Source organism: Falco cherrug, chromosome 2 (genome assembly GCF_023634085.1).
Source record: "Falco cherrug isolate bFalChe1 chromosome 2, bFalChe1.pri, whole genome shotgun sequence".
NCBI lineage: Eukaryota > Metazoa > Chordata > Aves > Falconiformes > Falconidae > Falco > Falco cherrug.
This window is the reverse complement of record NC_073698.1, coordinates 113,848,452-113,872,954: the sequence shown is the minus strand read 5'-3', so window position 1 is coordinate 113,872,954 and position 24,503 is coordinate 113,848,452. Positions and strand designations below refer to the sequence as shown.

Here is a 24,503-nt window from a genome sequence, read left to right as displayed (position 1 = left end):
CTCCTGGTCTGCCCCAGTTTGGTTGCTCAGAGTCTGCAGTGCATGATAAGGGGAAGTACAAGTGGTGGGGGGAAAAAACTGTGTTTGAATCTTTCCCTTTGGAAGGCCAATGAAGTGACTGAGTGGAGGGAAACCAGTTAAATGAGAAGTTACTCATTTAATTACATATTCCATTCTATTTAATTCATATTAAAACATTCCATAGTGTTGCCAGGACCTCCCCAGCATTTTTCAATGTGTTTCCTACAGATCTAACGTAAAGCATTGTGAAATTGCTCGGAGAGGGGCGTGCAAGCAGGACAGGGTAGGCGAGCCATGGGAGAAGGAGGTAAAAGCTTATTTTATATTGTATCCCAGGCTTGCTGTCTGGGCTTAACTTCAGCAAGCTTCTCTCTGTGCTGCCCCAAGACCCAGCTGTGCCAGGGCACTGGCTGAGCATCTGCTTGTCTCCCTCCTGCACCAGCAGCTGGAGCATTGCAAAGCACATCATCAGGGTGTGCTGCTGGGCACAGGTCAGCATGCCACAGGGGTCTCACTGTCAGCTGTGTGACAGTCTCCCAGGGATCTGGGAGTCACTGCTAAGCAAATGAGCCCTGGCTGGCAGCAAGCTTATGTCAGTTTTGGATGTTTCAGCTGAATCCGAATGTCACAGCGCCCCAGGCGCACCCTGAGCGATGCACTCTGTGCCTGTGGACAGCATGGCTGTGGTTAGGCATTAGCTGTGACAATAATGTGTGAGCCAGCATCAGCCAGACTTTTCTGGGGTGGGTGGCAGTTCTTAGACTCAGCTTTTTCAAGCAGTCAGGCAGAGGCTTTGCACATGGGGTCTTACCTCCACGGATGGGTGATGCTGCGCCTGGCCAGGACATCCCTGCTTTCTTTCTCAGACATGTTTACTGAGATCTGTTCTTCAGGGATGGCAGAAGGAATTTAAATTTCGTCTGTCCTGAGGCTGGCTATTTCCTTGTTTTTCTGCTCTCAGTCAATGGAGTGCAGTAGATGGGTATCTCCCACTACCGGAGATGGGTGCTAAGGTAGTGAGGCTGAGGCAAGCAGGGCAAACCTATTGCAGCGCGACTTCCTGGACTAACAAAGCAGGGTGTGCAGGGATAAGCATCATCCTGAAGGCTGCACAAACCCAGCCAAAAGCCCAACCATCTGCCTTGGCCTTGGTGCAGCACAGGATCGCGCATCGGTGCTGGGGCGCTCTTCCAGCAACAGCAGGAACAACTTGCTAGGCTGCTCCCTCGTGTGTCAGGTCCTGCCCCCTGCAAGCACCTACCCACTGGAAAGGGAAAGCAGGGCTGATCACGGGAGTGGAGTGCATAGAAGTCGTAGTGCGAAGGGTTGGGGTTACTGTTGGCATGGTCAAAGTTGTACCTGATTTCCCCCTGCATGGATTTCAGCTCTTTATTGGAAGCACATGCCTGCATACTAGGTATGGCACTGACATGTGTGGTCGCTGGGCAGGAGTTGAGGAATGCCTATGCTGGTTTGCAAGGCAGGCACACGGGGCTTCCCAAATATAAATTTGTTTTAGCTAGACTAGGCAAAAATGTTCATGTGCTAGTAATGTATTTGCTGATGACAATGTAGCCGTAACCTTTGTTTTATCATTGTAGGGCTGCTTCTAGCTTCTGGGATCTTGAAAGTTTTGGGTTTTTTCTTTTACAGAAGAAAACCTTCCAAAGAAAACCCCAAACCCCCAAACTAATAGTCCACTGTGCTTCTGTTTGGCACGCAGGGAACCCATCAGAGGGTGACACAGACTTTCCAAACACTGAGCTTTGCGAAGGGAGAGCAGAGGAGACAGTAGTTTGGCACATGTGGTTTTATCCCTTTACATGAATAGTGGCAATTTTTTCATCTCAGGTGTGTGATTTTTAAGCGAGCAGAAAAATTTCTGTCCAGGCAGGTAGTTCTCCTGTCTTCGCCTTCTGTAATTCATGCAGAAATCACTGCATGCCTGCTAGCGCAGGATCCTAAGCAGGACTGGAGCATCATGTAAAAGGCAATGCCAAGGAAGAGCTCCCCTCAGTGCAGAGCTGAAGTTGTAAACAGCTCGGTGGGTGATGAGGTGCATTAGTGGGTGCAGACAGAGCTGAAAGAGGTGAGCTTTATGCAGAAGACCCTGCCACAAGGCTATATCACTGCCTCACTGACTTTTGTTTGCCCCCCACCTACAGGCTACACACTGGAGAAGAAAGTAGTCAAGAGCAAAGTGGGGGAAAAAGTTGGCCTGCCTTGTTGTCATGAAATTCCCAGCTGGGAAAGCCTACATAATTACCGGGTCTACTGGCAGAAGAATACTACAGAAGTAGTGCTTGCCTACGCAGAGGGAAAGAAGATCTCCAAGCATGACCGGTACGAGAACCGGACAGAGATGGACCCAAGGAACCTCACCCTGTGGATCTCCCACATGGAAATCCTAGACAATGGCCCTTACCAATGTGTAGTTCAGCGCAGAATTTCACAGAACTCAGTTGTTGTGTGTGATGAGGCTGTCTCCCTCATTGTTACAGGTAGGTGGATTGCCTCCTGACACCTGAGGCTTTCTGGTGTCAGCCTCTGGGGGTAAAGGACACTGCTCTAAGCTTTAGTCATAGTGCAGCAGATAAGACGTTCATCAGGAAACCTAAAAGAATGCTGGAAGGTGTAGTGGAATGAAGCTGGGTTAATTAGCATTGATAATATACAATGTGGGTTGGCTTCAGAGGTGGAGGGTTGGCCGATGTAGATAAGGTGCAGGTGTGGCTGGTTAAGTTAAGATGTTGGGCAGCCAATGGAAAGAGAGCAGCCGAGGAAGAGAAGGTGAGAGAGGAAGAAGCAGAGAGAGAACACGTGCCCTGGATGAGGTGAGACAGGAAGGCAGCAGAGGGACTGGCATGACGAGTATGCTGGTATGAGATGGTAGAAGACCTTGCTGCAGCTGGCTAGTTTGGGGAGTGCTGTGACAGGAAGGTGCTTTACCTATTTCCATTGTAGCAGCCTCCTTCCTTACCTTTCTAAAACTACCCCAGGTACAGAAAATTTGTCTTTCCCACCATCCTCCCTTTGATACCCCCCTCTTGGGAAAGGACGTTTCCCAGGACAGATCCCCAGGTACCACTGCTGGTGGGTGCCCTAGGCCACCTCTTCCCCTTGCTATCTTTTGGCCAAAGCAGAAACTAAGTCCTTGGTGCACTGGAAGCATTCGGGCCAAAAGAGGAATAGGGTGGCATTGCTCCTCTGTGGCCACGGCAGCAGCCCAGCCCTGCAGCCCACCCCTGGGGAGCCCAGGCTGGCCAGCTCGCCAGCTGCACTGCAGCTCCACAGCCTAAGGCTGAACCCAGCTGCAGATTTGAGGTTTTTTACCTTGAAGAAACAACCTGAGCTCCTTTGCTCAAAATGAACCTGAATCTTTTCTTGGAGGTTACAAAAAGTTCCATTGACATTATTTTCCATTTCCACCACTGTTATTTTGGCAGTTGGTTTCCACCAAAGGCAGAGATACTGGTAACAGATTTAAATATTTACATACATTTGAATACCTTTACCAGCAGAGAGTTCCAGGAATCCTTCAGACAAGTCAGTGAATGAGTGTTCCCCATGTTGAATGAGATTCATCAGCAAAAAAAAAACCAACACAACAGGTTCCTGAGGTCTGGCCATTGTCCGGTTTTTTTTGAGGGCATGGTAGGCATATGTGCAAGGAGACAAATTTAGTGATCTTTCTGGAACCCGATATGAAAAAAGGGAATGCACTGCCAGCACCCTCTCTAGCCATGAGGGCTCTGGAATTAACTGCATGAAAAATGTGAAACTATGATGCCTTTTCCTCCTTGCAAATACTCCAGTTTCTTTCCTTCTAGAAGTATCTTTGCTGTCTTAACAGACCGGTTGTGATAATTGTGGACTTCTGCTCCCTTTGGTAAAGTGGGATCAGTTATTGTGGGGATCGGGAAAGGGAAAGCTCCCCTCAGCCCTGCTGGAATCAGGCTAACCTGGGAGAGTCAGAAAGGTGTTACTCCCTGGTGACAGACCAGGGAGGCTTGGTGAAGCTGACTGGGATGGTTGAAGGGACTTTCCAGACTGGATGTCAGTGCCATACTGATCAAGAGATAGTGAGCCTGGAATGAAATCTGGGTCTCTCCTTGTCTGCCACTGCTTGGCCATGCAATGTTGAGCAAGTTTCTTTCATTAGTTACTGGTTCCTCAGTAGCCTAAACTATGGGTTTGTGGCCAGCAGAAGCTGTGGAAGACACGCTACGGCTGCAGGCCCTTCTGCCTTGTGCAGATCCCAGCAGTCATGTGGTCAAATGGCAAGTCAGGCAGGGAGCGATTGCAGACAAAACCTTAAATGCTCCAAAAAGGGCCATTTTGCAGTGAGCTGAGCAACTTTCTGCAGCTCTCTGCCTGACCTTGCCATGGCTGGGGCTGGCGCCTGAGGGGTGTGCAGGCTCCAGACCTACAGCTGGCAGGGGTGGGAGGGACAATGTGGTCCCTTTGGCAGCGGTGGTGTTGGTGTGACTTTCGCCCACCAGGAAGCCATGTGCTGAGTCTTTTTCTGACTGGTGCCTCTCTTGCTAAAGATGTAGTCCTGTGGATTTTTCCAGTGTGAAAGTTGCCTGAAATAGCTCCTTTGCCACCCCTTGCCGCCGCCTCCTCCTCACCCTGGACTGTTTGTTGCAACCTGTGGGCATCCTTAGTTGTACCAATGCAACAATTTACAGTAACGTGGTGAACCAGACTGGCAAAGTGGGGCAGAGTAAAAAGGGCACCACCCTTCTTCTCCTTCTTCACTCATGTTAGTCTTCTCATCCATTCCACCATGCAGCCCCACAAACACTTACAGCAATACACCTGACTAGGAGAGAAGGCATGGAACAAGCTGTGTGAGTGGGAAACCTCTGAAAATTGTTTTTGTCAATGAGAAAAAAGTCCAGTGAGAATGTGGTCTGAGAGGACCCGTGCATTGCTAGGCATTTTTGCAATGTATGACTTGGTCTTGCTCTCAGCTGGGCCTTCTGGAGGGGCTCCCATGCAGAAAATATAATTCAGTCTTTTGCTGGTTATCCTGGCTGAAAGTCCAACATGTGACTCAGCTCCTCTCCTAGCAGAGGTGGACCCTGTGTGAGCTTTCGGCTAGGAAGGGACTAATGAGGGAGGGAAAATGAAACGGTCTGCCATTGCCTGTAATATGGATTTTTATTCAATGCTGTATTTTTCCTACCTGTTTTAGGATTCCTTCTGTTGTTCCACAGACTGCTGTATGTAGAGAGAAATGGTGGCATTGGAGAGGTGGGGTCAGGAGGGCTGTGTACAGCACAGGAAGGAGAAGAAGCAAAGGCTTAGGCCATATCCAGTCAAGGCTGTGGGGAGAGTGCTAAGGCACGAGAAAGGCCAAACAGATTATTATAGAGGAAGAATGCCCTGTGGGGGAGTCTTTGCTTTGACCATGGGTGATCAGGACTGCAGCCCTCATTGTAATCTGACAGAATGGTAACTAAATCTTTCTTGCTTCAGCTGACTTCAGTGAGCCAAACATAACAACAGAAGTATCAGCTACTTCTTGTGAATCAACTGAGATGGTGGTAACATGTTCTTCTCACGGAGGTTTCCCCAAACCCAGAATCTCTGGAACCCTCAACAACATGTCTGTGGTGTGGAATGCCATCTGGGTGTCTGAGTCCAGCTTCAGCCCATACAACGTCACTGGCAAACAGTCGCTCAACGTGACCAAGGACACCAACATCACTTGCTCTGTTGAATATGGTGGCCTTGCCAAGACCACCAGTTTGATTCTGAGTAGGTTTTATTAATAGTTTGTGTTACAAAACCATTTTGTTGAATCTGCTGAGTTGCCTCTCTGAGAAAGCAATAGATTTTGTGTATCTGTTCATGCAGGGATGACCCAATGATGGCACCTGTGAGCTGCACACCAAAATATTTCAAAGGCTGTAAGACAGCAGGGTGGGAAAAGAGAGTTACAACAGTACTGACAAGCCAAGATGGCTCTGTCTTCCTGCTGCTCTACCGCAAGTCACAGCTGGGCTGAGGGGGCAGCTGGATCCCATTGTGATCTGGTGATGTCAGCCTCAGTAGCTCCCACAGACTGGGGTTGCCACCACCCAGTGCCCCTCTGCACCAGCATGGTCTTGTAGCCAGTTGCGTGACACAGACCTGGCATTTGAATGGAGGAGCCTGAGAAATTTGTGTGCCTTAACAGCTACGTGTTGCGCTGAAAAATAATTTCCTCATTTAACAAGCATGTTTGTTCCCGCTTCAGAAGCTGTCAGCTGGAATCAAGAAAAAATTCTGCTTTCCTGCACATATTTAATAAAGGGTTAATTCATAAGAAAAATTCCATCACTGTGTGTGGCTTGAAAGTGATAATGTAGTAGATAAGTCTGTGCTTTGAAAAGCTTGAGGTACAAGTGAAAACAGGGAAGGCAGCACACTACAGTCCAGATGTTTTACAGTAGAACGGGATTTGCAAGAAAATCCTTAAAGCCAAAAGACCTTTTTTTTTTTTTTAATGTCGTTACTAAAAAAGTATTCCGAAATGTCTCTGGGTCTGAAGCTTTCATTGTAGAGATAAGGGCATCTTCAAGGGAAGCTAGAGAAGTGCTATTTTTCCTGGGGAATTGTATCTTATTCATCAAGGTGCCTCATTCATCAATCTTACTAAAATCAAAGGGGCTCATGAGGAGAGGTGCCATTCAGCTTCAGAACAAATGCCAGAAACTAGTGCTTTATGAATATCGGTTATTGCTGGATGTAGTGCACAATGTCCCTAGAGATGGTAATGGGAGAAGGTTATGAGTATCATACTACGTAGAAAAGGAGAGTAACAAAAAAAGTAATAATAGTAATACACTGTTGTCACAGATTCTCAGAGGAGGGGGCAATCAAGAGTGGCAAGGGCAGTCACAAAACCTCCACTTGTTGATTTTTAAGATGTGGAACCGCTCCCATTTTGGTATGATGGAAAGGGTCCTTGAATCAAATCTTTCCTGAACATGGAGTTCCAGACAGAATATAGCCCCTGGCAAACATAGGAGACCAACCCTGCTGTGGGGGGGAAGGTTGCACAGTGGATCAGGCTAGTGCCTTAGAAGTTGAATGATGCTTAGTTGTGCCAGATGCAGACAATGAAGATCTGAAGACCCGTGAACAGGCACCAGCTCTGTCCCTCCTGTTGAATTAGAGCTGTACTGTACAAGAATGACCTGTTCTTATCTATTCTAATGTCCAGGCGGCAGGATGGTCATCTCCAGTGGTGAAAAGCTAAGGCTCCAGATCCACTAAAACTGAACTTTGCCACAACACTTTCCTGCCGTGCAGAAAAAGTCTATTCTAATCTAATGCATCATTCTCCATAACTTTTGAATGCAGAGGGGACAAAAATAGGCATAAATTGGGTGAAAACATTAAGAAAAAATGCAGAGTACCTTTGAGAGTGCAAGTTTTCTAGATATGGACTCAGACTTTTCCACCAAGCCTAACCAGTTTCTTTAAAAAAAGATTTAATGTTTTTAAGTATTGCCTGTCTCGACCCTGTTCTGGACAAAGACCCAACATTTCAGATTCTGTGGATATGTTAAAAGTTTCAGAACATAGCAAATTGTGGGGAAATGGAAGAAGTTCAGGTACTAGCTTCATCTATTTGTTTATTGAATAGGTGAGTTTTCAGGCTGAGTATCTAAATTAGTATTTTGCCAGAACCACCAAAATTCACATACCTGCTCTTACATGAAAATGCCAATGTGTTGTTGGGTCTTTTATTTATGTTTTATTTCTTCTGTCTCAGAAAAAACAAATTACTGCATTGACCCTACTGTGCCTCCATCTTATAATGTCATTACTGCCTCAAGTATCATCATTATCATCTTCCTTTTGGCTATCACCCTAGCAGCAAGATACCTCCCAAGGCATGGTAAGTGTAGCTCCTTTTTCAAGAAAGTGTCTTTTCCTGCTTATGGAGTTTCCATGTAAGATATACATTTATAGAAAATAAACTGACACACTAGGTATTTTTGTACCTTCTCATTTCCCCTTTTTTTTTTTTTTTTTTTTTTTTTAATTAAAATGCAGCATCTACTGTCACAAAATCTAAGTCCAGCTCAGGACTTTCCTACGTTTTTGTGTGCAGGCAGCACTAGGGTTCAGGTTTAAGAGTGAAGGGTTGATGGGGAGTTTTGAAAGCAGATCAGAATATTTCCAAAATCAGGGGTATACAGGACTGAAGAGATTCACAGAGGTCCATTTTTATGTATGCCAAGAATCAATGCCAAGAATCTTGGTCATCATTATAGACACAACTGAGCACTGACGGTTTCAAAACGGGGTCTCTCTACTCACCCTACTCAGACAATCCCTCAGAAAAGTCACGGAGCCAAAGTTACAAAAATACATAGTGCTAGGGCCACAGAAAAGACTGAAGCATAGCAATGCCCCACTTTTAGGAGAACCCCAACTGGGAGACATGGATTTGCCATCTTTTTGTGGCCAAAACCACCACAGGTGATGTGCCCTCTCCCAACCTATGAAGTATTCTGTAACTCCAGGCATGTCTCCAGGAGCTTTTCAGTGGCAAAGGGGACCTCAAGCATCTCAGGGTTAGCTGGCAGCTGAGTAGATTCTTTTTTTTTTTCTTTTTTTTTTTTTTCCTTTTTTTTGGTGGCTCAAAAAAAAATCTCATCTGTTAGCTGTCACTCCTAATCATGTCTAAGCTGACCTAGCCAAAAAGCCCCTGAAAATGTGGGTAGACATCTAATGGATCTATAAAGGCAGTTAGGCATCCAGTCAGTACTGAAAGTCAACCGCAGCAGATGCCCTATCCACACCCTGTTAGCAGCTTTGAAAAGCAGTCCTGGAGAAAGATAGCAACACGTTATAAATATCACCCAATCAAGTTCTGGTCGCTGGGGAAGTCGAGTCTGGAGACAAGTATCCCACACTGAGGGTGCTCTAGGTTCAGCCCACTTAAACCAGAAGCCACCAGCCTGAGCATCTTAGCTCATCACAGTTGCAGTGGTACCTCTGGTTGGAAAGAGGTTATTTGCTAAGCAGCAGGGACTCAGTTCACTTAGGGACGCTTGTAAGTTTGTTGTGCTTGTGTCCTCTGCTGCCTCCGTTTCAACTTCAGACAAGTTCACTCCCAAGTCAGAGGTGTGGAGGTAGCATTAATATTTTTCTCTTTCCCTCCTCAGCAACCACATCCCTTCAAAAACCCATGTGACCACTGAGTCAGGCTGAGCTAATTCTCTTTTTGGTGTTTTATCACAAAGAAAGGAAGCTTCTGGAAGGCAGTGACTCTTGGCTACACCTCTGCACCTCCTCATTTTCCACTCGTGCCCCTATGACACCAGTGCTGGTTCTCTCCTGCTGTTCCCTGGGGCTGTGTGAATGGGAAAGCAGCAAGCAGGTTGAAACCAAGAAAAATCACAGCTGATCACAGCCTGTGCTGTTAGCTGCGTGGATAATGAACCTCTGGTTATAGGAGAAAATTAACTGGAATCGGAAGATTTGGCTCTAAACAAATATAGCTGGAAATTAAAAGGTTCCTTAATTAGTATCAGTAGTATTCTGGAGCATTCTGAGATAGCCTTTTATATTGAAAGCAGATTGCTTTTAAAGTAGATGTAAAAAGCGTACCAGCGTGGTCGAATGTGATCACCTGCAACAGCACGGGACATGGCTGCATAAACTGGAATTTCCCTTTCAGTCCCGTTTTCCTAATATGCACAGGGAGTAGATTTGCCGAGTCAAGTGGTGCTGTTTTGTACAACCACTTTTCAGACCAGGCCTTTGTTGGAAGAAACTGAAGATAAGAGCTTCAATCCAACTTCCCAGTTTGTACGGTTGTCACATTTCAGTGCTGCTGTGCGTTGCCACCCGTCTGGGAAGGGAAATACCTGTCCTAAGAGTGCTTTCAGCTGGTGTTGCCACCTTTCAAGAGCTACTGTGGGAGCTCAAAACAGGTCTGAGAGTACCTCTGTTGTTCTGGCATATGGAAAGCTGAGCTGGAAGCTGCCTTGATGCTAAGAGTGGTTTCTGAGCTCAAAAAGCCATGCTTCAAAGAGCTGAAGTGTGGGAGGGGAAAATAGAAAGATAGAGCAAAACGGAAATAAGGGTTCTCAGATGTGTAATTGTGGTGGTGACCAAAACATCTAGATGCTTTGTTGAGGTTCACAACTCCCTACTTGGAGGACCTCATAGCCTATCTTTGTAGTAATTTAAGAATGGAAACTCTTGAGATTGTTTTTTGGGGGGAGTTCTTCAATTAATTTAACAGCAAGTACCAAGATTAGACCAAGATTAGAGGTCACTTGAAGGATAGCTTAGGATCCATGTTGTAAAATTTGTGCAAATACAATTTGTTGTAATAGTACAGAGAGAGTCATCTTGAATTATTAAAACAATCATTCGTAGGTGCTGAGATACTAAGGGGATCTATTTAATCTGAACTCCTTTTAAAGCACTGAAAGAGTTTGTTGGCTGGTTCTTAACACTGGCGTTCTTTCACTTGCTTGGGTAAACTGCATCTAGTGACATGTAAATTTTACCATTATTTCCCTTCTGGCCTTATATTAGCATGTAGCAACCTGTCTTTGTGCCAGGCTGAGGTCCTAGCCCTGTGCCAACGAGAACTGTTTTATCCATATGACACTATATAGGTCACATTTATATAAAACAGAGCTTTCTACCAGATCAGACTATGGGCCAGCCGTATTCAGATGTATGGCAGGGATAAGTGCTGCCAATGAAAAATAGAAGTAACCAGACCTGAAAGATTTCTTCTATTCTTTCTTTCCATTCTCAGTTATACTTTGTTGAAAAAGACATTTGGATTCAGTGCTTTCATATCTTCTGGAACTCCAAATACTAATGAGGGATCTTCTTTTTCAGTCTGTTCTCACTGTTGTAAGCCTCAGGATTCAGTGGAAGAGCGTGTGAAAGAATATACGAAGCCACCCATGAGCTCTAAAGTGACATCTGAAACATCATCTGTATGATCAGATTGCATTTGCAGGTAGTTTTCTTCACCATTCTTCTCTTGGCAAAATAGCTTCTCAAATACTGTTAGATTTAGCTCACAAAACCACGTGTGGCTTTTAACACGAGTGTGTGCAGTCCTTTAAGATAAAGAAAAGCACTAGAGTGCTGTTGCCAACTCAAACACATGGTGTTTCCCAGTCAGGTAACCAGAGGAATGATGCTCCTGTTGCTTGTGGTGTATGGCTTGCTTTGAGTTATCTCAAGTGTCTAGAAACGAATCTAGTGAAAAATGTTGGAGAATTGAATTTCCTGGGCTGCTAAGCTGCTTTCTCCGCAGAGTGGACCCTGCACGGATGACTTGCAAGGTGTTGTGGCGTTTATTTCCTTAATTAACATAAATTTTTAGGGACTAAAAGGGGATGAAAAGAGAGAGAGATGAAGGAGAAGGAACATTTGACAACTTTGACTGCCAGTGCCTCCTCTGAACCTGTGTAAGGAAGCTCGTTAATATCTGAGAGGTGGGTTTGTAGCCCATTCATCCATCTATCAGGATCTGCAGTGACATCCCCTGCTACTGCCCTTGTGCTCATTTTATGGGCCTCCCAACTAAGAACTGGGCAGTCTTTTAGTTGGACTCATTCGTGAGTAGCTCATCACTACTGTGGGTCACACATGTGGCTTCAGCCCCTAGAGGTTATTTCTGGCTGATGCCCTGTGAGGCGTGTGCCTGATCTGATGCATAAACAGGGGACCATCACTGGTGATGGAAATGAAGGATTGGCCAAATGGTGATGAGGGAGAGGTGAACAAGAAGAGAAGAACTCCAGCTATCCCAGGAAGATTAGCAATGCCAGTCTACTGAGATATCTCCCTTTCTTTCAGCAGCTGGAGGAATGGAGAAGGAAAAGTTTTCCCTCTAAGACTTGCCCAGGAAACACTCATATTTTAGAAGGAGTTACTTTTGATAATGAGGTGTTGTGAAGGATGGGCTGGGGAAGGCTGGGGCTTACCAGGGTTTTATGACTCCAAAGCATTATATTCGTTTTGGCTTGAAAGCGCCGCTGTGTTTAGGGCTATGTCTTCCAAGAAGACATTTTTCAAGCCAAGAGACTTAGGCAAGATTAGCAGTTAACTCTGTTCTTATTCACATCATTATCCAGGTGACTGCGTTTCCTGCTCTCACCTCAGCATGCTGCATTGCCAGGGTAATGCAGCAGAGCAACAGCTGCAGAGTCCTAGAAGTCATGAATTTGTCACACTGTGCGTTGCAGTAATCTAAAAGCTTAATGTTTCTGAGATGGAAAAGAGGAGAAACGTATCATTCAGGACACTTGTCTCATTTCCAAACCTGACCACCCACTCATGTTTTCCTCGGGGGAAGGCCCTCTCTGGAACAGATACGAGAGCCTTGGTTGGCATGAATTTGGTGGGGGGCAGGTTGTGAGGGGACTGACGGGAGTTCACCTACCGAATAAATCCCTTCTGCCACATTACTCTTTTGTTAAAAAAGCTTGCCAGGCTTCTTCTGTAAGTGGCTGGTGTTTCCCAGCTGCAGTGCCTGGAAGGGCTGCTGTCTGTGGACAGGGATGGAAGAAGCTGTGCTTCCTTAGTGGCCGTCATCTCGGAACTTTGTGATGTGCTGAGCCACGTCCTACTGCTGCTTAAATAGGGTAGTGCGTTCACTCGTCATCCTCACTTCGCAGAGGGGTAGCACCTCCGTATGGCCCAAAGGTTTTCACAGTAAGCCTTGAGCCAGTCTGTCGCTCACTGTAGGGCCTGTCTTGAGCTGTCTGGCTCTGAAACAGCTCTGTCTTCACTGCAATAGGAGCCCTCTCGTGGAGGGCTATCGCAGGTGATCCCTGTTTCTGGCTGACATTTAGGATTAAGGAGAAGAGGGGGAAAAAAAATCATTAAAATCTTTTCTTTGTGTCCCTCAGGTTTCTTACCCTGTGTATTGCGCACTGCAGTCCCCACTGTTTGTTGTACAGCAATGCTTATTGCGTTGACCCTTTGGCTCTCTGAAAGGGGATGACAGCAGGAGAAAACTGCTCAAGAAGACTGACAACATAATCTTGTGTGAATGAATACAAACCCCCACCTACAGCACAGAAGCTGGGGGGCGGTCACATTACGATGGGGTCACTGGAATTCCACCTGGGAGGACCCTCCGTGTTCCTGCAATGGGGCAGGAGAAGAGCATCGTCAGCATTGTCACACCAGCTCAAGAGTTTGGGATCCTCTGGCTTTGATGCTGCCTCTGTGAAAATCAGGGGGCCTGCAGAGCTCTAGCAGGTAGCCCATGCCCCCTACCCCCTTCAGTAATGCAGAGCTGGCCCTGGGGAGAGCCCAGGCCCTGACACACAGTCACAAGTCGGGCTCTGCCTCCGTGTTGTGACTGGGAGCAGCTAAAACTTCTTTTATATTCAGCCTCACACGGATATGTACCAATACTGTTGTTTGTGCTGGAAGACTCTGGATTTTAACTTGACCATTACAGATACATGTCCCTTCTCCCCTGAAGAGGCAATAACGCATACACTTCTCGTGAGGCAGCACCTTGAGGTGGGACTGGATGCCTCGTGCTTATTTCCAGTGCTATGAGACTTCTTAGGGAATGATACATACTGAAGGCACACCTAACAGCTAACTAATATTGCTTATCTACAGCAGTGGCAGAAGTTCTCATAACCTTTTTCTCCTGAAAGGACGGTCTTGCCAACCCAGGTCCCAAGATACAGCTCCTCCGTTAAATTACTCAGAGATACAGGAGCACGTCTGACACAGCACAGCCTGCTCGCTGCGGGTGGTGCGTGTGACTGCACACATGTGCACACCTTTGCGCATACACATGTACGAGCTTTTACGTGCATTCCTTGTAAAGCCCCATTTACATTTCTGTAACACTCAGTGGTTCTCTCACATGTATCTGTTGTAATGAAATGCAACTCAGGGCCTTGCTTCCTCAAAATAGGTCTGCATTTGCTTGTACATTTGCCTAGGTAAGGCTCTCCAGGTTCTTGGGAGCTTCTCACAGTGACGTAGAGATTTACTTTGCGTTGAATGTTGCTGCTTTCTGCCAGCATTGTTTCTACCCAGCCAGGACTTGAGGGAAGTTCCCTACAGGATGCTGACATTGGATAGGACTCATCTGATCTGGGTGACATTCTTGCCTACTGTGTAGGAAAAAGTGGTTTCTCATTTTGACGGGAAAAGAGGAAAAAGCCCCAAGCCCCAAGAAGCTTCCCAAGCAACTCTGCATACTAACCTAACTCCACCCTGCCCTGAGTTTGACAGGTTTGTTTCTCCCCTTTTGCTCTGTTCCACTGCCAGCTGTGCCCATTCCCTGACTGCTCTATCCACGTGTGTAGTTAACAGGGCAGACCAAAGCCTGAAAGCACCGTGTCGTCCCCTTTGTGAGATGTTCTGTTGCTTGAGCCATTTATCTTGCTAGGACACAGCAAAGAAATACTCCGTACACTTCACTTTTCTCGAGCAGGTACATATTGAGAGAGAAATTGCTGGAGGAGATAGGAGGGCCAAAAGCAGTTTATAGAGGATTGGACTATGACAGCCTAAGGGATCATGTCTCCAATAAAAAATAAAGACACTGCTCCCTCTCCTGCAGTCATGCTGCCCCATCAGCTTTTTTACTGCTTTCCCATTGTATGAGGTAAAACGGGAACTTCAGAACATCCTTATGCAGGGGGGTTTGACAGAGAATGGGAGCTAAGGTGGGTGGCGGGGAAAGCGCACTCTTTGCGCTTGCGCATTCTGGTTGCAAGCAGAACATAGATGACGCTGAAAGCAGTGTTTCCAAAAGGTAGCCTGACCTTATTGCAGGACTTGGGTGTACGGGCAATGATGTCTCATACTTTCCATGTTTCCTTTTATTTCAGTCTGTGCTTGTTCTTTCCAGCACAAACTGCTACCTTCTTGCACGCTGGACACCCTCTTTCTGTATTTTCTCAGCTCGTTTTCAACACTGGGCTTCCTTCCCTGCTATAAGCACGACACATTTCCACCTCGTCAACCACACCACAACTCTGCCAGACGCACCAGCTTATTTTCCCTCTGACTGTCTCGTGCTCTGCTTCTGCTCCTGACTGACAATTGCACAGCCTCCTGGAGAAGGCTTTGTCTTTTGCACCGCGCCAAACCTTTCTACATCACCACAGACTCCTGTGACACTTTAAGTAACTTCTTCTAAAGGAAACAAAAAAGTTTCACTGACAAATATGTCTAGCATCAGTTTTTAATATTCTTGATGGGTGGGTTATTTCATTTATTTTTTCCTTAAGCACTTACATTATGAATCGTGGGTTTTATTGCCTTAGGCTGTATTGAGTGAATTGCACACAAATGGTTTCTGTGAGACCTTTTCAGCTTAATATCTGGGTCTTTGTCCTAGGTGAGCTGCTCTGTTTATCACAAGTATTTTGTCTATAACGTTTTTTCCCCGGGGTTCCTCCTTTAATTGTATTAAAAAATAAATGGTAAACTTGGTTTCATTTCCTCAGTAATCCAAGATGTCTGTTCTATGTGCTGGGAAACGGCAGAGCCTTTAATTATTCACATAAGCCCCAGCCACCATTTTGCAGCAGCTAACTCCGTAGCAACAAGGCAGGTGATGCAGCTGGTTGACAAAGCTGTAACAGGTACAGCTGGTATGAAGGCTCAGCTCTGTTCGGTGTGCTCAACAGCAGTGACAAAACGGCACCCAGGTGCCCAGTTTGTAACTTCCACGTATCTTGTGTCTGTCAGTTTGTCAGGGATGAACAAATGTCAGTGTAGCTACGGTGCTCGACGCTCAGTTTGCAACACGTCTGCCTTCCCCATCCCCAAAAGGGAGGTTCTCTGCAAAAGCAAAATCCAGTGTAAGATGTTCTCAGTGCATCCCTGCTACCTGTGGTAACCTACTCAAAGTGGAGGACCGGTAACCTCAGTGCTGTGCTGGAGGAAGGGTGGGGGGAAAGGGTGTAGGGGGGTGAAGAATCCTTTACATTTATATTTAAAAAATAAGTTCTGAACCAACTCATCACTCCCGTTTGGACAGTGATTTTGAAAACAAGAAACGTGTAAGTGCAGGGAACTAAATTCAGCAGGAAATAGAGCAAAAAATGGCCACTAATTTTGAGTGTAGATGGAAGTCTCTGCTTCCGCTTGCTAAGTGCAGCATAAGGGCACCTAGCAGGCCCGTCCTTCCTTACATGGAGAGAAAATCCACACAGCTGCTCCACCTTGGCTCTGCCATGGGAGAACATCCCTGCATCAACGGTCAGACATGACAAAATTAGTATCCTTTCAACAGCACATCAAATACCACTAAATAAGAATAGAGAAAGATTGAGCAGTGACACAGCTAAGCGTCATCAGAAGTGCTGTACAGATAAAAGTGTGGGGTACTGGGTGAGGATGTAAGAGCAAAAAAAGAAGAAAAACAAAAAAGAAAAAGATGAAACATTGCTGTGTAACCGCAATGGCAAAAATGTGACTCAGAATGGCCTCCTATTTTGTTTTTTGAGGGGGCAGAGGACAGTAACACTACTGTCACCAATGCATGCAGAGCTTCAAACAGGAAGGGGAAGGGACATACCCGTACCTCTGCTTATTCAGATCCCTCACACATAAAATAGGAACATCAGAGCTGGCTGATGACGACCCTGAAATGCATGTGTTTATTCAATGGAAAAGTAAACTACACTGAGGTGTTTAAAAAGCAAAATGCTGATTTCAGAAGTCAGAAAACAAAACACCACCTTGGAAGCGAGCTGTGCTAAAAATCTGCTTTGGGTGGGTGGAAGACCCTCTGTGGAATCAGCTGTTCGTATTTCATCCAACAGAAATCAGCTGTAAAAGAGAAAAGCGCTCAACCAGAACAGACTGATTACTCCTTCCCGTGGGAAGGAGACCCGAACCCCCTGCCTGGATGTAACTCCCTTGAATAGGAGAAAAAGCTCCAACAAAGAAAGGGGACAAGAATTCTGACCTTCTGCTTTGAAGGAGATGGTGATGGTTCAGACCGTCACTACATTAACCGCAGCCCTACCCACAGGTAACAGCTGTGACTTAACAGTTATCTCTGGTACAAAATAATTAACAGAGTTGGCACTCTCCTGGCGCTTGTCTCTGTTACTGCCTGGGCAGAGGAACGTCTGACTCCGCCACCAGACTTTACTGCTAGCTGGTGGGATCTCAGGTAAAGCTCTTCTCACAGGGTATCACTCCAGCATGTTTCTCTGATGCAAATACCGTACTAACATAAAGAGCTTGTGGACACAGTCACCACTGCTAGATGGCTTTATTGAGCATCTTGAACCACATTTCCCGCAAAGGTAATCCCCTAATTCCCAACCTTCAAATGACATTAGACGCCTTTTTATTGTTGTTACAACTGTCCACAGTGCCAGTTCCTCCCCCATCTCACCAGAAACAATTCATCCTTTCTGTGGCCCCCTCAGCCATACTTCTACTGAGGAACCTAAAACATGTATTTTGCAGGGTATTTCCGTATCATTCCCAGCTCCTCCACCCTTCACCACTGACTGCAAAATATCCCAAGTACTCTAGGAACCAAGTGTGGTTTTCTGCCAAAAGCCTGAAGAAACCACTGTTGGCAAAACAGCCCTGGTCCCGGCCAGGCCAGGTGGGAGGGGGACGACGAGGGGAGGAGAACCACCAGCTCTGGTGCTGCCTGTACTGCGCTGTGACAGCAAGTTCTTCAGGCGCTGTCTCAACAGCAGCTTTCACCAGAGCATAATTAGCTTTTGGAGTCAGGGTACTTTTAGCATCTAAACTATTCAGTCTCCTTTACCTTGAACACTTCTACATCACTGGTGGTCTGGACATTTTCAGCAGTGAAATGGGCTCTAGACAAGGCTCTGCGGCTGCCCTCACCCTGCCAAACCTAGATGACACTTCCTAGTCTGCAGAGGTGGCAGTCCCACCTTCTCAGCTGAAACAGGTTTGGCCCTTCCAAGCTCTTGTGCAGTGATATGGATCCACAAACAATGCTTTCAGCAAAATGCTTTTTCACAAGTGCACAGGACATAACTGCATTCACTCATGATCTCCACCACCCCTTGACTGAAGACTTTTAGGAGCAGAATCAAAATACTTTGTAGCTGCTTGCAACAGACATCTGGGGAAGATTCAGTAGCTCCTAGATTCTCTTCCTCCCTCTGTCTCCAGTCCTCCCTGGGTGTCGCCTTCTGTTTGACCTAAGACTTCAGTCACATTGAGCCTGGATTGCCTAATGAGAGAAGAGAGAGCGCAAAATAATTTATGCCTGTCTCCTCCTGACAAAGGCATCACTGCAGAATCCCTGCTCCTGAAACTTTTCTTCTAGAACTGGCATTATTTGTGCCCGTTAGTAAGTCATGCAACCAGCGTCACAGCCTTTTCTCCCCAAAGCCTCCAGCTGTCCTTCTTCCTTTTTCACAGGGATGGAAAGAAGGCAGCAATGAAGGAAAAGCCAGAGTCCTGGCCTCTCGGCTTATCTTCTCAGCCACCGCAAAAGTGAAAAACTGATGCAGTTACTGGGCTGGGGCGGGGCATGAATTTTGAACAAAAGACCTTGTTACAAAATAAGCAGCAACATCTAACACGGGCAACACTGCGTCAGCAGTTCTGGGACTGGTACGTGAAACACATCAAAACCCAAGAGCAGAAGAAACAAGGTTTAGAAAACCTAGTGTGTCATGGTTTAAATGTTTGAACCACACAGACCTAGACACACTTCTAGTCAGGACTCGAACAGGCAGAGCTGTTCCTTACCACTCCACTAACTTCTGTTCATACAGCTCCCTGCGCTCACGGTTTCTCCTCTCCTGCAAGGTCTCACCAGCAAACTTCTGCATCACCATTAAGAGGGCCCCTGCAGGGATCCTAGAGGAGGAAGCAGAAAAGTCACAAGTCACCCAGGGGACACTCAAGAGTAAGAACTTACCTGCATCAGCAAGAGGAGCATGTGGGAGCTAGCCACCAGATCAGTGGAGCATAACCTTCCCCAATACTCACATCACACCACAGACTAAGGTACTCCTACCGCCAGCCACCAAACATGGCCCGTCTTCAGCTGTGACTCACTCTAACCCCTTTGATAGCACATTTTTAATTTACTCACTGACAGGCATCCATAGGGCAAGGAGGTGGAAGGATTTAAGGTGTCCCCGACCCCCCTGTAGATCACCTAACCCATAACTGAGACAGTCACATGCCTGCTTAGCTTCTGTCCAGCTCTTGGTGGTACCTGTGTTTTCACTGAAGCTCCACGTTTTGGCTTTGATGGAGCCTATTTTGTAAAAAAATCACTTTTACACAGATTCCTAACCTAGGGGCTGGCAGTCCCCAGGGAGCCCCCTTCTTCAAAAGGTGCCATCACGACATCCAACACCTCTTGTGCGCTGTCTGGATTCTGAGCTGCTACAGGAGCAGGCTGATGAAGCTGAGAAGGGAGCCCAGAAACCGTGTCTTACGCTCCTGCCTTTACCCACAGATAACACACATCCTTAAAACAGACATCCAACGGTTCTCCGCACAACCACTGCGCTCAGCAGCGACCGCGCCAAGGAATGGGGACAGGAGACACGTCTATAAGGCATCCTCACAATTTCCTATTTAACAGTAGTTAGTGTCTCCTCTAAAGCAAATAGCAGCAAGTAAGATGCTCCCACTGAGAGCACTGAGCTCCTTCCCTGAGGAAGCAGCAAAGTACAAATCTAGAAGAAAAAGAATTTAAACCAACAGCTTGAAGCCTGGAAGAAAAGTCATCATCGTGAGGTCCCAAGAGAGATAGAGAAAATTCCTCAAGGCAAGACAGGAAGGGAAGCTTTGGTAGCCCCACCTATGACTCAAGGCTTGGTGTGTGCGGCCACCATCTAACAAACACCCTTACAGAGTAGCTGTGTCTCCGTCACTCACCGGCAGCAGTCACAACTTACCCAAACACTGTTCCCAACACGAAGCCACCTGCCAGTCCCTGCAGGCCCAAGTGCATTCTGAAAACGGCTCCTGTGAAGGCTAAAAAAACCCCACAAACCCACTGAAACCACGAACAGCCCCCCACCAGCCACCGCTTACAGACGGAGGGGGCTGCTTTGGCGCATCTCTCCTCTCCGCGAGCTGACATCTACCTTTAACAGAGCAGAAACCAAGTGCCGCAGCCAGCGGGAGGGACCCTCACCCTACAGTCACCATGGTTTCTGCACTAAAATGTTACACAAAGCTCCTTCGGCTTCAGGAAAACTCCCCAAGAAATGCTAAATAGAAGTATCTATGAAAGTAAAACCGAGCTCTCCCCCAGGCTGGAGCATGACCCCACTCCCCCGCTTTTTTTCCCTAATTGACAACGGCTAATAATAGTAGCTGCCATGTAAAGCAGAAAAGATCAGCAAAACGTGTATCCCACCGTAAGGGCAATACAGCTTGTAAAACCGAACCAGCTGATCACTTATCCGGAGCCCTGCTGCCAAAAGCGGACATGCAAAACTTAGCATGAAAAGGGTAGTTTATAAACAGCGCACTGAACTGTTACAAAGAGTGGAAATGAGAAATGTGTTCCCTGCTAAATCGGTGGTTATGAGAGCGGGGCATGCACAGGGTGCTGCCTTTTCCCTGCACAAGCATTTTTCACCCCAAAATCTCTGGCAAGTATTTTGAAGACGATAACCACACAACTCCCCAATGGTTTCAGAAGTGCATCGATTATCTCTGTTACAAATAACGGCGCACAACGGAGCAAAGTTACAACGGCAGTTGGTAGAACAGGAAACAAAACCCAGCACAGGAGCTGGGGACCTGCTCAAATCCAAGAGAGATGGAATTCTGCTTATGCTTTTGCACTTATGACCCTTGCTCATGAAGTACAGCAGGTTGCAGCAGTCTTACCTCCTGCCGAAGCAAAATTACCGATGGTGGTTTTACTGCGGTACACGGACAGACCGGTGCTCACCGTGCTGCAAAGGTAAGGCACAGAAGTCAGCAGTTGCACATGGAAAAGGACAGGTAGCAAAACAGCCTGAAATACGGATTTCATTAAGCCAACCCTCAGGCTGCCTCTAGCTGCCCTGTTGCCCATCTGTCCAGAGCACACACGTGCCAGCCACAAGTGCCTGGATTCCTGTGACTTTACTGCAGGCAGCTGCACAGTCAGAGGCCACGGAATACCAGGATTCCTGGCCTGGATCTGGGATATCAATTCTTTTTGGGTTTTTAATCAAAGATTATTTTTTTCCCCATCATCTAGTCAAAGGACAAAAGGAACTGAGCAATGAAAAGGCCCTGTCAGTCAGTCCGTCCCGATAGAGGACCTTTATCCCAGAAGCCAAATCCGTGTGCCGGTACAATCTTGCCTGACAGACAGTCTCCACCACTACAGCGAAGTCACGCTCACGACATCAGCAGAGTCACCTACTTTTGTGGTGTAAGGTTTCTTCCCAGGGTAGGTACACCACACCATCTCCTCCAAAGACATCAGTTAAGCCCCAAAGCACTTGTCCTCAGTTCAGCAGCCACCTCCTCACCAGCACTCCAGCGAGCCTCCTGGAGTGACCTGCACGCCACCCCCAAGCCAACAGCAATCTTCCTTTCCTTCCCAACACTGCAACGTCACCCTAGCCTTTGCACGAGGTAAAGCTAAACAATTTGGGTTTAAACTGAAAACCTCAGAATTCACACAACCATAGGACAAAATCTTCAACTGGGACTTTACAGAAATAATTAACGCTGAGTGGCAAGTATCTGCTTTCAAAGCCTTCAACAAAAGGGCAGTGGGAAAGGGCGATGATCTGCCTGCAGAGGAGACACCTCGTGGAAGACGACGAGGTTACAAGTCAAGCCCAGGAAAATCTAAAGAAATCAGGAGCTCCAGGAGAGAAAGCAGACAGTACTCTAACTGAACCTAAGAACATACACTAAACCAAAAGGAGCCAAAGAAACCAAGAGAGATCAAGGGAGAAATTCAGAAAGGTACAAAAAGCCATAGGGGGACAAATATAAAAGCTAGTCAATACTGCTGGTACCTTAAAAGCAGAAGGGGAATTTAAATGGAATGTACCTGCAGATACAGTCAATGCAGGTTTAGGACTACACATAAATTTACCATTTTGAACGTCAGGGAAAGAGATATTCCTAGCTCAAAAGGGCTTTACTCAGAAAGAGCATGGTTAGTTTGATACTATATTGTCAGAAATGCACTGAAACATCCGAGAGGAACACTATCTGCATTGGTTGTGTGTGCAGGAAAAGTCTGGAGACCTGAAGAGTTACATACAACTGGTAGGTCTGACGTTCAGTGCCCGCTTAGAGCAAGGTGATCATCTGCAAGCGTTTGAGGACAAGAACAAAGAACTGTGAGTAATGCTAGTGTATGCAAATTAGGAATAATGAAACATAACAAAAAGGAGAAAAATTAGTGTGGGATAGAAAGCAGAAACAGCCAACACACTTCAACACCCTCGAGAGAAAAACACAAGGGGAAAAGGGAAAAAAAAAAAAAAAAAAAAAAGAGATGAAGCCAAAGCAGAAAGAAGCCGTCAGGTACAGGGATGAACAGATATAAGGAACAGCGCTCTTCCAGTTTTCGTTTTTTTGTTGGTTCATTAGAAGATTTGCATTCGGGGGCAATTATAAAAGGTTAAATCCGCTTCATGCTGATGCCTCATCAGTCAGACTCCCTGGTAACGCTCCAAGCCTCAATGAACCATCAGTCATCTCTCAAGGAGCTGCGAGCTCTGCCGGCACGAAGGGCTCCTTGTCACCAGTGCTTAAGCATAAGCCAGCTCTTCTCCCGCCGCCGTCCGGGAACACTTACTTGAATATTGCCACAAAAGCAGCGACTCTCCAGCTCCAGCGCCAGCCATAGCGGAGGAAGCCCCTGAGCCCAGCACGATGCGCAGATTGCTGGGGGAGAGAGGAGAGCGGTTAGTTACGGAGCTGGCACCGCCAGCCCGCTGCATCCAGGGTATCCGTGATGGGTCACGGGACCGGTGTCACTTGGGAATGACACCCTGACCCTCAGGGATCGTTGGCTGCCTCCAGAGGAAAATCAGCTCACGTTTACCCCAGACAGCAACAGGAAAACTGAAAATTAATTCCAGTTTGTAACATCAACCAGTCTTCCAAATCCTGGTGCTGGAACACATCTGGGGGGACGGGGAGAGCTTTCCAAGTACAGGAGAGCAGCAGAGGAGAAAGGGGGGACAAACTAGAAACTAGCTCATTATTATGAGTTCATAAGTATTAATAAATAATAACCATTAATAAAGAATGACCACAATAAGTAAATAACAGCCACCTACTTTAAATGTTAAGAGACCACCCAACCCCGCAGTGTAGCACTGGTGCTGAAAAGTCTCGCCATAAGCAGCTTTTTAAAAGGTGTGGCCAACAGCAGCTCCGTAAAGATTAAGAATATTCCAGTTCATACCATGAAAGAAAATAAATTCTCTTTTCCAGAGCCTGTGGGGTGAGTGCCTGGCCCGGGTGCAGGGGCACAGGAAGGTCCAGCAGGACGAGCGGAGCCAGACTGCCCGACGGGGCCAAACCTGAGCAGCGAGCGGTGTAAGGGCAGGTGGGTTTTTAGAGGGGGTTTCTTCCTAACGGTGCAGGTAAGCAGCGCTTTAACCACCCGGCAACCCCCTAGAAGCTCAGACACGTCAATAAAATGTCACCAGCGCTCTTTGTGGCGGGGCGCGGCGGTCAGCTACAAGGCTTTAGAAAAACTGACATTAACGTGAGGCCGCCCCCAGCCCCACGCTGCGGAGCGGGGTCTCTGCCCGATGTATCGGGGTTAAAGCCAGGGGGCTGCAGGCCACGTCACCCCGCCGTCCGACAGCGGGACACGCTGCTGGCAACTCGGTTTGTCCCCAGGGGTCACCCCCGCGCGGTTCCCGTGGCGGCGGCGCCCCGGCCCGCCCCCGCGTCCCCCCCCGCACTGTGCCGGGGCGCGGGGCTCGTACCACCGCATCGGCGCGGTTCTGGAAGAGCTCCCCGTGGCTCCGCTCGATGAAGGCCCGCCGCGCCCGGCGGAAGGCCGGCACCCCGCCGTACGCCCAGCCGATCACTGCCCCCGTGAGGGCCGACTTGAGGATGTTCACCGTCTCCTCCGGGTACCGCTGCAGCTCGCTGCAAGGCAAGGGCAGGGCTCAGGGCTCGGCACGGCGCTGCACGGGGGGCGGGGGGCCCCCGCGAGCACCACCGGGCCCAGCGACCACCGCCCGTCCGCCCGCCCCGGCCCGGCCCGCTGCTCACTCCCGCCGCCAGAGCTCCCTGAGCCGCTCCCAGCCCGTCTGCGGCGGCGGCGCGGGGAGGCCGTAGCTCTGCTGGGCGCCCGCCCCCTCCGCCATGGCGCTGCTCGGCGGCGGCCGCGCTGGGGGGCGCTGCAGCGCCCCCTGCGCCCCGGCGGGGCACGGCACGGAACGGCACGGCAGCGCCCCCTGCGCCCCGGCGGGGCACGGCACGGAACGGCACGGCAGCGCCCCCTGCGCCCCGGCGGGGCACGGCACAGCAAGGCACGGCAGCGC

The 24,503-nt window shown here is 47.8% G+C and overlaps 2 protein-coding genes across 5 annotated transcripts in view; one reads left to right on the top strand and one right to left on the bottom strand.

Annotated features, from left to right (window-relative positions):
- CD80 (CD80 molecule) overlaps positions 1-15,504 on the top strand; it is a 30,636-nt gene extending 15,132 nt beyond the window's left edge. For 3 of the 4 annotated variants that reach the window (XM_027814266.2, XM_055701214.1, XM_055701213.1), the window contains 5 exons: positions 2,187-2,522; positions 5,506-5,787; positions 7,793-7,918; positions 10,894-11,017; positions 12,921-15,504. In XM_027814266.2, the coding sequence (XP_027670067.2) occupies positions 2,187-2,522; positions 5,506-5,787; positions 7,793-7,918; positions 10,894-11,000 (851 nt within the window). In that variant the 3' untranslated portion in view covers positions 11,001-11,017; positions 12,921-15,504. The remainder of the gene's footprint in view (positions 1-2,186; positions 2,523-5,505; positions 5,788-7,792; positions 7,919-10,893; positions 11,018-12,920) is intronic. The other variant, XM_055701215.1, reaches the window with a different exon arrangement.
- A 1,761-nt stretch (positions 15,505-17,265) lies between these two features.
- Positions 17,266-24,379, bottom strand: TIMMDC1 (translocase of inner mitochondrial membrane domain containing 1). Its single transcript, XM_055701217.1, has 7 exons — positions 24,232-24,379; positions 23,940-24,105; positions 22,793-22,881; positions 20,869-20,936; positions 19,923-20,001; positions 18,757-18,867; positions 17,266-18,232 (listed from the first exon to the last, which is right to left on the bottom strand). Exons 1-7 carry the CDS (start codon positions 24,324-24,326, stop codon positions 18,133-18,135), a joined length of 708 nt encoding a protein of 235 aa, XP_055557192.1. The 5' UTR covers positions 24,327-24,379; the 3' UTR covers positions 17,266-18,132.
- Positions 24,380-24,503: the final 124 nt, after the last annotated feature.